Raw genomic sequence first — 13,901 nt, 5'->3', positions numbered from 1 at the left:
TCTCGCTGGTCGAAAACGGACGTAACGTGGCAGAAAGAAAGAAAGAAAGAAAGAAAGAAAGAAAGAGAGAAACTCGCAGCTCGCTCGAAGGATTGTATTTGAATGAATGTGTGGGACAGGAACGACAACGAGGACGTGACGAAGACGAGGAGAGATGGTTACGAGAGCTAGCCAACGATTGTAAATTTGTGTGTCCGGGAGCTGGAGGATGAAAGGAAATAACGAGATTAGAGGAAACGCCAGGTATGACGAGATCGGATTTACAGATCCACAACGCGAGAAATAACGCGGGAAATTGCGGGGAAGAGGCAAAAAANAAAAAAAAAAAAAAAAAGAACAAAAAACAAAACAAAGAAAAAGCAAACAAATGTTCATTATTTTAAGCTACGGTGGCTCAAGAGGGTGAGGATCATTGTAAATTACTCGTACAAATAATTCACACACTATCGGTGTCGAGTCCGCTTTGTCAAAGTATTTTAGAGAAGCCTGTCCGATATTAATGTCCTCGTACCTTTTCTACGTATATTATAAATTGCATTTCACGATTCTCGTCGCGGGCCATTCGATGATCCTTTTTCGTGGGTACGCTTCAAAGTATTACGCATGCGCGTGGCTGCGTCCTCGCGACTCGTTCGTTCGGAAGAGGTCGTCGTTCTTCGTTTCTTCCGGAACTCGGCTTTCTTACGCTCTGAATCGTTCTCCTCGAGACGATTCCGATATATCCCGATATAATAATAATAATAATAATAGTAATACTAATAATAATAATAATAATAATAACAATAATAATACTAATAATAATAATAATAATAATAATATAACCGCACGATCACATCGATTACAATCGGTTTCATTCGCAACCATATCTATTATCTTCGGTAATCTCTCTGCAACGAAAGAGCAGGGACACGGATTACGCCTAAAAAACGAAAAAAAGAAAAGGTACATACACGTTGCGCGAGGTGCCGTTGCTGTTCGTGTGATGTACTTGACGAGAAACTTCGAACCTTTTTTCTTTTTTTTTTTTTTCCCTTTTTTTTTTTTTTCCCTTTTTTTTTTCTTCTTCCTAGGCACACGTTGTTTCGCAGAGGTCAGAACGATCGCGACGAATGTGACACGATAAAACGCATCCAGCATAAACGTACATAACATAACTTAACGTAACACGGAGCACGACGGACGACGACGACGACGAAACGAAACGAAACGAATCGAGGCACGAGATCGATCGACGACGAATTTCATTCAACTCGTCGATCCTTCTTCTATCGAAGTACGACGTATCTGATGGTCCGTCCGGCTCACTGTCTAATTACTCCGATACCCCCTCTCGCCCTTTTTTATGTTTCGAACCCCTCCCGTGCTGTAATTTGTGCAAATAATTCGATAATAATCAAATGGTTTGTACGCATATAATATACATATATATTTTCGATACTACTTTGTCGAATGGGCAACCGCGAACTTCTAGAAGCAATAAAACTCTCGAGACATACGTTAGAACGAACGAACGAACGAAAGAAAGAAAGAAAGGAAGGAAGGAAGGAAGGAAGGAAGGAAGGAAGGAAAAAAATATGTAAGCAGGGCGTGACAGACGAAACGAGGTGCAATCGCGCGCGGAAAGTGTTCCAAAACACGCTGGCCTCTTTTTAAACGATAAACAGATCTTGCGGGATCGCGTAGGAATCGTTCTTCCCCCTCCCGAGAGGCAAATGAACATCGTTTCTTCTTCTTCTTCTTCTTCTTCTTCTTTTCTCCTTTTTTTTTGTTCACACGCTCGCATACACGGTGCTTTTTATCACGTGAACGTAGAGACTGTGTGATCTGGATTTTTCGTGATCGAATGTTCGATTGAATCGCAACTTCCCCGCGTTTACCGATCCTTGGTAAGCCTGTTGACATTCGGTCCGCTTAATCTACGGTCGTATCGGGATGAGGAGATTAATCGCAAGGAGATCGGGAACACACGCGTCTCGAAGGGTTGCCTGGAAATTCGTTTCGGCGTGATGCTCGGGACAAAAAGAAGCTCGGGAACGATAAAAAGAAAATAAAAAAAAAAAAGATGTTCGTTCGATCGGCCAAAACATTTGCTACGGCTGCGAAAAGAAACGAGGGGGAGGGGGGTAGAAGAGTATGCGTGGTGTGCTTCATTGATTTTCGTTTTATCAGAGACAGAAAGAAAAAAAAAAAAAAAAGAAAAACGTACATTAAATACCAGCTTTTGCGCGACGACGGCTGTAAGATATTAAAGAACAAAAAAAAAAAAATATATATATATATACATACATATATATAGGGCTTTCCTTCGTTAAGCGAGGTAAGGCGAGATTTAAGCGTACTTTCTCCGTGGACGATACTGCCGTTACGCATTGTATAAAGAAGAAGTGAAACTAAGTTAACTAATCGTAAATGCACGAAATTTTCTTAAACGGATAGCGAACAAGAATAAAAAAAACAAAAAAAGGCTTTGTAGTGTCTCGAAAACTCTCGAAACTCAGTAACTTAAACGTCGTCAGATAATAAAACTTAACTGATGAGTACACAAAAGCTATATATTAAAAAATGAAAAAAACGAAAGAGGTAAAGATACGAGAAGCAAAAGAAAAAAAAAGAAAAGAATCCTAAAGTTGGACTAAACAAAAGAAGATATAAAGAAAAAAAATATATATATACAGAGAATAATCAAGTAAAGTGTCAAGCTGCGGAGCCTGTCGGCCAGTATAATGATCAAGCAACTGCCATGGGTCAACAAGCTAGATAGACGAAATGTGCTAAGAAACAAAAAAAAAAAAAAAAGAAAAAAAAGAATCCAATTTTAACGAGCTAGCTGTCGAAAAAAAAAAAACATTACGCGCGAAGGATCGTCCATTCAAATGCGTGCTCCGTGAGTGCTCGCGCTTGTGCGCGCATGCGCGGGCGCGTGCCGCAGCGGCGCGCATGCGCAAATGCGTGTCGTGAATGCGCGCGAGCATGCAAAGAGAGACATCGAGACAGAGTGCGTGCAAAAGAGCGTGTATGCATGGAAAACAGAGAAAAAGAAAGAAAGAAAGTGAGAGAGAGAGAGAGAGAGAGAGAGAGAGAGAGAGAACGAGCGTGAGAGAGTGCGAGTGAAGGAAAGAATGAACAAGAATGCGAGGGCGAGAGAGAGAGAGAGAGAGAGAGAGAGAAAGAGAGAAAGAGAGAAAGAGAGCGAGCAAGAGGAAGAGAGAGAGAGAGAGAGAGAGAGAGAGAGAGAGAGAGAGAGAGAGAGAGAGAGAGCGAAAGAGCGAGAAAATGAGGGAGAGAAAGAGAGAACGTAGACGAGCTCCTCCGTTGAATGACATTCATTACTATTAAACAAAATAAAAATATGGATTATTTGCACAATATTATAAATAATTACTATGTTTACTATGATTATTAAATTAAAGAGCAAATAATAAAAGGAATAAAAAAACTGTTGTTAAATAATTAATACGAAAAAGGGGATTGTACGAACAAAATAAATAAACGAAACGATTTAGCTGAAGACAGATATCAGATTTAAAAGATTAATAATATTATTAATAACAGGTAAAAGTAAAGAGTAAAAAAAAAGGTAAATGAAAAGAAGACGAGAGAAAAATAGGAGAGAAAAGAAAAAAATACAAAGTTTAAAGAAGTGACGAGGATAATATGATGATGAAGACGAAGGAAGGATGGAGGAGGAAACGATTCGTTTGTTATCGATTAGTTAACGATCATCCTTACATTACATTATTGTAATTATATAAAGTAAACGATTATTACCGTAATAGTTACAATTAACAAGTTGTTACCGCTTTGTTATACATAATATAATTAATATACTAAGATTAAAAGAAAAGAAAAAAAAGTGAAAAAAAGAAAAGTAAGCGAATGCATCGTTGATTCGTCCTTTACTTATGTAGATAACTAAATAACGATTCGACTCTATTATTGTTTTCAATGTCTTCACCGTATTCCTTCGTTTGCTACCCGATTTCGTTTCGTTGTCGATAAAAAAGAAAACAAAAAGAAAAAAAAACAAAAACAAAAAAAAAAACGATTCGGTTTTGTCGGCTTACCTCGCCCGGCCACAATATACACACGTTTTACAGAGATATTTTCAATAAACGAAAAAGCTTAACACTCATACGGTTGTTGTCCTTGTCATCATTTGACCCTGTTGATCATGTAGCGTCCATACATTTCTATCTGGCTGTCTGAATCGACATCCTTGAGACTTTCACGGCTCCAATGCTTTCAATCTGTGCTTACCGAAATTTTTAACTGTGATATTTTATAAGAGTTCATAACGTTTCATTATCATTGCAATTAACTACGAGATAACTAAGCGATATATATATTGACTAGTAATACTTTATTTTTTATTAATATTCTGACACTTATATTAACGATGGTGCTTTCCGCTATTAAGATCAACATTAACATTGTACAGAAACGGTACCGATAACGATAATCTCGCAATACTAACACATTGAAAATTATACATATAGTACTTATACATTCGTATCGCATGTCATCCTCATATTCATACTACTAGCTTACTTTTACACTAAAGATCTCACATCTCATAATTGCAGAGCGTTTCGAAAAGCAAGATTTCGAAAACATCGATTCTCAATAAAGACGTTACTATATCCTGGTCCTTCAAATTTTTGCCCGATGTTCTTCGTATTTTATAAACATGTTTTCTTCGAAACAATCGACTGGTCACGTACTTGGACTGAAACATCAGAAGCTAATTTCTTAACGAGAACTTCGCACGTACTGTGTGATAAATTTTTCTAAACATCGTCCGCGAAACGACCAATTTATTTTCAACGAATCAGCGACTTTTCAAAAAAGCGTTTATTAATGCCAACCATCAAAATACCATGGATTTGCCCTATTGTTCTAGTTTTCCACACAACCGAAAATTACGTGCCTCCCCTTTGACTCAAGATGATTAATCCTACTTTCAGATATAAATAAACACTCGCGTTATAAAAAGATCGCCACCGCTATTTTCAGCCACGTTGATCGGCGCTATGTCGATTTTTTCGCCTACCGAGTCTTTTGCCACGCACGAAATAAAGGTTCTTGTCCTGAATTAACGCTGAAAGCGGCTTTCTCCTTGCTGCATCGACGAGGTATGTACGTACATCATGCCCGGTGTCTTTGGCCAGCCGTATATGGCTCTCTGGACCCGAATGATGCAGCACGAATACCTAATTTCGAAAGAATAACACGGTCGCCGAGACGTTTCGAACACCACATGTGACCCACCGCGTCTGCACGAACGATCCTTGAAGACATAACTTTCATGAAACGCACATTGCACTCGCCTTTTCCCAATCGTTTTTTTTTTTCTTCCTCCTTTTTATTTTTTGTATCCGGATCGTTCTTAAAATAACCGCGAACGTTATTGGATTTCGCGCACGCTCTCAAACGAGACGCGCGTAGGAAGAAGAAAACAGGAAAATTGATCCGAGAGACTTTAGTTCATTTAGAAAACATTTCTTTGTTTTCATAAGACGGAACTTGGATATCGGGGCGATTTTTTAAACATTTGATAACGAAAGATGTTCTTGATCTTTGTGGATCCTCTGGGAGAACCTTTTAAAGATTAATGGAAGATCGGCGAAAGAATATGAAAGGAGAAATAACGAAAATGCTTAAGGATACGAATCAAGATATAAATAAATTTTTTAATTATAATGATAAGTATTTTTTGTTTTTCATATATTTCCTGATTCAAGTTATAAGTTAATGGCACAGGAAGAAGTAAAACAAACATTTCAAAATATAAATTTTTTAAACATATTAATAGAGAATCTTTCTAATGTATTTAACATTGGGAAACTCTAAAATATGAAATGTATATATATATATATATATGAACGTTTTAAAATGTAATAAAAAGAAAATACAAAAATTTATATTCCTCTTCATCTTTTCTTTTACTTTTTAATTGAAGGAATTACATTAGATTGTTAAGAGATTTCTTCGTCGTTTAACGCTTAATAAAAAGATGTATAAATTATATTTTTCCACCTTGTTAACATGACAAATAGTATACATCTTATAGGAAGTATAACAAACGACAGTTGTTTCACAGCAGCAGCACAAACGATTCAGCTCTCTCTCTGAAGAAAGATATCGAGCATTCCGACGACTTTAATTCACCTTGTACGTGACAACCTTACTTTTCCAAATGCTTCGTAAAATTACACGAAGCTGTAATAATTCCTTTGGATCAAGTTACGTCACGATTTGATATAATTTTACCTGAATTTTGTATACTAAGTAAACTGTTTTAAATTTACACGTATTTTACTCGTGATATATTCTTATAATATTTAAATGATAGAACAAATTTGAAGGCGAATAGAAACGAATAGAACCAAATATGTATAAAAAATTTTCAATCCATTTTGGTATAAGAAATACAAACTATTCGATAGCAAATTATGAAGTGTATTAAAAAATTCATCAATTTTTTAGACACTCATACATATGAGAACAAGTTGATTGAACTTGTAAAAAAATGTAGGTCTTATATAATTGTATGCAATTTAGAGTGATGAAAGCGCGAAGTGCTTCACTTCGTTTATAAAAGGTAGTTGTAACTTTAAATGCTTTGTTAAAAAATAATTAACGTGATTCGGCACAAGTACGTGCAATTTATTTCATTTACTTTCAGTAGCGATATTAACCTGAGTTTACAAGTCAATTAATTTTTATTAAAATTTCAATTTTGAAATAAAAGCAGACGTTCGAGTTCAGTTCAAAATTAAAATATGTCAGCTGTGAGCATAAGAAGCATTTCTATTTATAATATTGCTTCGTGGTTTGTCGTCCGTCTGACGTAATTCAAATGTGGAATGCAAAATAATTTGAAGCTGCATCCCAGGAGCAACTCGATGCCGTAAGTTCAAGGTTTCTGTGACTCAGTACGAGTATTAATTTATTTATCACTTGTCAGTATATAATATTTTTACAAAAAGAGTGAACAAAGTATCTTAATTCTTATTGCACTCTACAGGAAAAAAAATGTTGGTATTACGTGACAAATATAACTTTATGAATTAAGAAAATTATAAATTATGTTGAAAGAACCGCTTTCATAAATTCCTTTCAACTCTAGCCGAAGAATAAGAAATTTCTAAGATGAACTTCATATCACATGTTCTGAAATACCGACCTAGAAAAAATTCAGGATGTTTCTTACGCCCTCTGCGATTTATTACGGTGAACATAAGAATTATGTTCAGCTCAATAGTCGAAGACTATAAAGTGAACAACAGCTAGACAGTGCACGTAAGACGAAAATTTACAATTTGAGATACAACAGATTCCTAAATTCGTTTATTTTAGATTTAAATTTATGGTTGAAAATATGAATACGACTCTTCTGATTTTGAATTTGAATTTTACGGTGATAATGTTGGTAATGGGTCAGAATTATTCCAGATGTAGTTCAAATACATTAAGTTACAGGTCTATTTTATATTTTATCTATGGTAATTTGGTAATGCAATAGTGATGTTTACAGTATTTACACTGAAGTTCTTCATATTCTGTCATTAACGAAATTGACATTCTTACAAGTACCAATTCTATTTCTTTTAATACATGTATATGTATATATGTACAAATATGCATTAGCAGAATAGCAGAATAAGCACTATAAGTCACTCAAAGCCAACTCAGACAACACTTAGTAGATATTTATACATATGCATACATATTACTATATCCACATACATATACATACATATTTATCAGTCACAATTGCAATAAGCTGTTTTGAATTTAGCAAATAATATCAAGTTCTACAAGAAAAGTTTGACAAACGTATGTAGTATATTCTTAAACTTGGTATTATTCTCAACCAAACGTGCAAACCAAATAGTACACACATCTCACAGACAAAACAAATTTCTATTCATTAGAAACAAAGTGTCTCACTCTATTGTTGACTTCCTATATGAATATCTACAGAACACAAATATCGACAATTTAATTCTAATGACGCTGAAGCGGATCTTTTAAGTCAAGTAGATGGATATGTGCATCTGCGATGCGTGGGTGCACAAGATGCGTACACGATTTACCATGCGTGATTCTGCGCGAGAGTATGGGAGGAGGTTGGTGTAATGGGTGGGGTCTAAACGATGAATCCCTTCTCTTCTCATATCTGATTCGATCTGATTCGAGTCAGTTTCGCGTAGTCCACTCCACCAGTGTCCTTTGTGTTCGACGTGTGCTGCACGTTCGTCGATGTCCATGTAATGGCAGCGCCAACTAAGCGCCAGGCAAAAATCAGTTACAGATCGTAGTCTCGAAACTAGTCAAAGACCTCTCTCAAGCGTAACTGTTTCTTTATTTCGAGTCGTCGAGAATCATAGAAACCTACTTGTTAGTCGCAGAAAGTGAAGTCGAGATACTGCTTTTGTAGTTCATCTGTCAAGATAACCGTATTGCGAAAGGCTACACAGGCGTGGAGATTTTATCAACGTTATCAAAGAGTACTGCACTGGCTGTACTGACCTCAGTTGTAGTATCGCGATTTTTATGTTGTGGAACGTGAATAGAGCTTTGTGACTGACATTCTCGAATCACACAGGGGAACATTTTTGGCAAATGTACAGAAAATTCGCCCTTCGCCTAATACTTATCTGAATCATTCAGCCAACTGTCTGTATGGAGGTTAGCGGATAATATTCTATTTATATACTACATATACGTAATGGTATATAATTGTTTATAATGGAGACCCTGTTTCAAGGTGTTCACTGTGTAAACATATCGGTATTGGGAATTGAAGATTTGCTGCTTGGATAGAATGTAATCCGTTTGTTGGTTATAAGTGATTGCGTTCGCATTTTTATACATTTTCTGCATTTATATATATATATAGTGTATATATACATATTCATATATATTCGTAAGTAAAATCACGATTGTTGAAATTGAATGTGTAATTGTTAGACTGTGGATGTTTATGAATTTATGAAAAATTTATACATAACGGACTATATGCAAAATTACATAAAGTATTCGTAATAGAATATTTGTATTTAACGAGTGAAACGAATTTCTATTTAGATTTCCGTAAATATGATGAAATTAATTAAATTTATATAAATATCCACAGTCTAGCTATTGTAGCTATTAATGTAATTAATGTTATACTAATATCATAATAATTCATAAATTTGTTAGGTGATACTTTTATCAAATAGTATGAAGTTTTGGATCTTTGAATATTAATTAATCTTGAATTTTTTAGGTATATTTAATGAAATAAATTATTTATTCATAATGGAAAAGAGGAGTATTAGTGGAAAGGATATTCTAAGAATGGATGGACTTTTGCCACCGACCCGACGCTTACCTGTCTGTAATGCTGTGACTTCTACAGACAAAAAAAAAGATAAAAAGTGGTCAATCGGTGGAATATTAAAACGTATATCTTCAATAAGGGATTACGATAGTTCTTCCAATGATGAAGAAATTGTATATTGTACGAGACAACCAAGACCTTGCACAGTATTTAATAGAAAATCAAATAATGTTGTCCTCCATCCAGTTGAAAAAGGATCAAATCAAAACTTAAATGACGCTGTTGCAAAATCTCTGGATACAACAAGTTTGCAAAGGGATTCTTTAAATTCTCGTAGTAGTGATGGATCCTTGGATGGATTAAGTAAAAAGGCCAGGAAAAATAAATTGAAAGCACAAGTAGAAGCAAAAAGAGATCGCATTTGTGCAGATAGTAGTTCAGATGAAGATTCACGTAAATCCTGTAACTCATTGACAAGATACCAGAATGAACTTGCTGGACATAGTACACAGAAAAATAGTTCTTGCAATAGAAAAAGTCGTGCGGCACGTACAGAACGTTATATAAAACGTTTAACTAGAGACGAAGGTCATAAGTTTCAAGAAAACTTAAACAATATAGCAAATAAGCGTAACAGTCATGATTTCATGAACGAGGAACAATCATCTGTAGCCATGGATGCAAATGAATTATTTCGGCTTCCACAACAATCATCACACTTCACCAGTTATTCTAATAGTAATACTTTCCCTGTACAAAGATCTGCTGAAAACTTACGACAATTTGGTATGGTCGCATCCAATTTGCAAGCAAGATCATCTAGCGATCTTACAAAACATCCGTCAAGCCAGTATATTACAGATTTAAATCAAAATAATACTTACGCGAAACCAAATGTTTTGCACAAAAATAAGAATCAAGAAAATCAAGAGGAAAATTACTTTTTCGATTTACCCGCGACTAGTACAATTTACGCTGATCCATATGATTATCTGAAAAACCGACAATTTGCAAGTCGAAGTTCTTCGCCACCCGAGCCTCCACCGAGGGACCCACGTTGCCGAGTTTTCACTTATGGTTGTAATTCCCTTCCGTTTAGTGGAAAGTATCACGTAACAAAATACGACGATACCTTGCGTATTAAAATGAACGATATTCATGAAGTTACCAAGGATCATTTAAAGAGTTTAAGATCCTACGAATCAAATAACGAAATCAGTTGGTGTGGCTCGGCAAAACAGTATCCGCGACGTCCATTGTCTCTGACTGTGAGTTCGACGCAGTCTTGTAATTTATCAGAGTGTACAAACAATAGACACAATTCGACAGGTCGACATATAGATGAACCATTGTTTAAAGAAACGGAAGCGATGAAATGTCAGAGGAGAAATGATCGCAACGATCAGCTTACTTCAACCTTTAAAGATTATGATACCAAAATGCGCGAAAACAGATTATCTACTACTTATATCAAAAATATGCGCAATAATTCTGTATCGCCTATTTTTAATAAATCTTCAGATTGTTCCTGTACGAGATCACCGACCAAACAGGTGGTGAGAGAAAATTCTTATAATTTACCAAATGTTACATTTATAGATAATATGAGAAATGAAGAGAAAGAAGAGAAACAAGTAATTAGTGAACAAGATGCGATGGAAAGGAAAAGAAGTTCCAAAAATCTTGAGGAAGCGCTTTCTGAGTTAGAAGCAATATACAACAGTCTTCGCCTTGGAGACGAAGATCTATTAGATCGAGCAGAACGACGGAGTATGGAAGAATTTAGTCTACGTCAAGTAAAAACTAACACTGCTGTTCCGTTTATTTCAGAAGATTCAACAGACAGAACAAAAGACGATATGGCTTACAGAAGAATGCACCCAAAGGAGAGGCCGACATCGTTGTCGGAAGTGGTTGGCCAATCTGCACTCTCTAATATCAGTTACCTGATAGCCTCGCCCATATTATCACGCAAAGACACAAGTGATAATTATCTGTACGCCGCGAATTATCCAACGCGGCGAGACGAGCCGGATGTAACGCGGGACGACGTTGTTTATCGGAGCATTAATCGTGCTAATAACACATTGAAAGTGATCGATCCGCAACCTCCGTTCGGAATACCTTTAGGACCGGTAACGGCCGCTACGGAAAGCGACTATTTACACACTACACCGACTAAACCAGATCATCCTCGTTCATCGTACATACCACAATGCGAGCCTGACATTGTTACAGATGACTTGGCTTACCGAGCTCTCAGGAAGGATGCCAACACATCGAAGAGCAGTGTCGAAAGTAAAAACGGCATCGCTATAGATCAGGAAACTACTTTTGGTACGAAGAAAAAACGAGCGGTTAGATCTCTATCTGCCAATCTATACGGTTTAATTAATCACGATAGAATTCATCTTAGGAGAGAACCTAGTCTTCAAGAGATCAAGAACGAAATAGATAACACTATAACAGATATCAAGTCGTTGTCTGTACGATCAGATAGGCGTGTCGTAAGCGATGGTGAACTCTCTGATTACGACCGATGTCATACTGATAGTTTATTGAGGAACTCTAACACTGATATAAACGGAAACCGTCCAATTACGAATACGCATAGAAAAAAATTGCGCGTTTACGTTTCACCATCGACTCGAATGCAAGACGATAATAAAACTGAGGATAACGCAAGAGCACAAAACTCCATGACATCTACTGACGTATTGTCAAAGGCTCTCGACAATGAATTCTGGCAGGATTGCGTACAGAACAAATCAAACGAGTCGTCTAATCAAGATACGGAAACTGATTTTACGGCGTATAGTCGTCTGTGCCAAGATTTAGTCAATTTGATTGAAGGGCAAGACGATATGGAAGTGAAACCGATTGAGGAAACGAATGTTCGTTCAGAGCTTCCTGTAATAACAGACATCTCAAATGATAGTAATAAGACGGAGGAATCCATACTGCGTATTCAGTCCTTAGGTAGTCATTATTCAGAAAATAATATCGAAAATTATAAAGAAGATAGGGATAAAGAGAACACAGGGAATTTAGCGACGGAATCCCTCGCTAAATCTGAGAACGAATGTTTTGAGAAGACTGACGATAATACGTTCGATTTCTATCTTCGTGTCGCGGACGAAAATGTTAAACTAATTGCGGAGGCGTTTAGCAGCGTGGCAGATCACTTACGTGATAGTCGTTTAAGCCAAAAGAATTCGTCGCACCGTTCCGAAATAGAAACCGATAGTACGGCGCCCAATACTAGTACTCGTAGCTCCGCTACTAGTAGTCTAGACGATACGAACGATGACCTGTCTTATTCGCCAAGAATCACTGATGCATTAAATGTAGTTCCTAAAGAAAATACAACGATAATCTCAAACGAGGACCACAACTTAGTAAGGCCGGAAGATGTGAAAAATGATTTGCATATCGATCCAGAACTCGATCTATCCAAAGCTGTTCATGATTTACAATTAGCAGCAGCAAGTTTATGCGAGCATGAGAAAGAAATTGAAGAACTAGAAGCATTACTAAAAAATAACGTTGCAACAAATAACGTTTCTTGCAGTAGTAACACTGAAATTAAAGAGGATGTTTCCTTGCTGAATATTGAAAGCGATTTAATGCCGCCAAGTGACGAAAAAGAGAAAGAACACGATGATGAAGAAACTGTAATATCAACCGATAAACCGTGCATTGATGAACGTGACCCAAATTGCGAAGGTGAGAGTACAAAATGCAAGGATATTTGTGAATCGTATGACATTCTTTGTTCGACTGAAATGCCAATATCGTATGTAACTAACCTCATAACCATACTGATAACTACATATTCTATGGTTTTGCTGGCTTGTTTTCTTGCACTGCTTTTAGCGAGTGTAGCAGCATCATGACTGGGCCCTTAACGACAAGTGTCTTAATGCATTTTGTAATTAGAAGGTTTGATTCGAAGCGTTTGTCATTAGTTCGAAGCTATTATTATTTGAATCATGTTACTAATGTCGTAGGTCTCCCGGCACTTGATCATTCATGATGTGAAACCATTCTGTACGAGTGCATAACTAACTGATATACAACGTCGTTGAGCGACATGCGGCAGGACAATTGAGTTTTGTGTAAGATCGAGTTTCTGTGAACTGTTTCTGAAGGAATGATTTGTTCTTGTTGTTCTTGTTAATGTTGTTGGTTTTAATAAAGTTTAAACGTTAACTATGCTGTTGACTTTATTGTACATGATATATTTCATATGTATTTCGTTACGAAAATGAAGATTTGTAATAATAGCGTATATCTGGCTTAAATGCATACATTAAATTATGGAAATATTGAAGATATCATTTTTTTTATATAAATTTTAAGTTAACATTATTTCGATCTCTCATTGTTATTCATGGAAAGATATTTATACGTATGATGATATATATGTAAATTTAAATATGATACTGCATAAAAATTCATTTATATGCATGTCATTGAAATAAAATATTCTACGCATTATTTAAAAAAAAAAGATAAACAATGAATTCTGGTTATACATGTATATTATTTCATAATTATATTTTTATGT

The 13,901-nt window shown here is 36.0% G+C and overlaps 2 protein-coding genes across 3 annotated transcripts; one reads left to right on the top strand and one right to left on the bottom strand.

Moving 5' to 3' along the window:
* Positions 1 to 8,033: 8,033 nt before the first annotated feature.
* Positions 8,034 to 8,669, bottom strand: LOC122531005. Its single transcript, XM_043658525.1, has 3 exons — positions 8,536 to 8,669; positions 8,402 to 8,448; positions 8,034 to 8,289 (listed from the first exon to the last, which is right to left on the bottom strand). Exons 1-3 carry the CDS (start codon positions 8,617 to 8,619, stop codon positions 8,034 to 8,036), a joined length of 387 nt encoding a protein of 128 aa, XP_043514460.1. The 5' UTR covers positions 8,620 to 8,669.
* A 123-nt stretch (positions 8,670 to 8,792) lies between these two features.
* Positions 8,793 to 13,543, top strand: LOC122531002. 2 transcript variants are annotated; one of them, XM_043658518.1, is made up of 3 exons: positions 8,793 to 8,932; positions 9,278 to 13,057; positions 13,342 to 13,543. In XM_043658518.1, exons 2-3 carry the CDS (start codon positions 9,310 to 9,312, stop codon positions 13,365 to 13,367), a joined length of 3,774 nt encoding a protein of 1,257 aa, XP_043514453.1. In that variant the 5' UTR covers positions 8,793 to 8,932; positions 9,278 to 9,309; the 3' UTR covers positions 13,368 to 13,543. The 2 variants fall into 2 exon arrangements, with proteins under 2 accessions (XP_043514453.1, XP_043514452.1); XM_043658517.1 differs by having other exon boundaries at positions 9,278 to 13,273.
* Positions 13,544 to 13,901: the final 358 nt, after the last annotated feature.

Source organism: Frieseomelitta varia, unplaced genomic scaffold (assembly GCF_011392965.1).
Source record: "Frieseomelitta varia isolate USP_RPSP 00005682 unplaced genomic scaffold, Fvar_1.2 scaffold_371, whole genome shotgun sequence".
NCBI lineage: Eukaryota > Metazoa > Arthropoda > Insecta > Hymenoptera > Apidae > Frieseomelitta > Frieseomelitta varia.
This window is presented reverse-complemented; position numbering and strand designations above follow the sequence as displayed.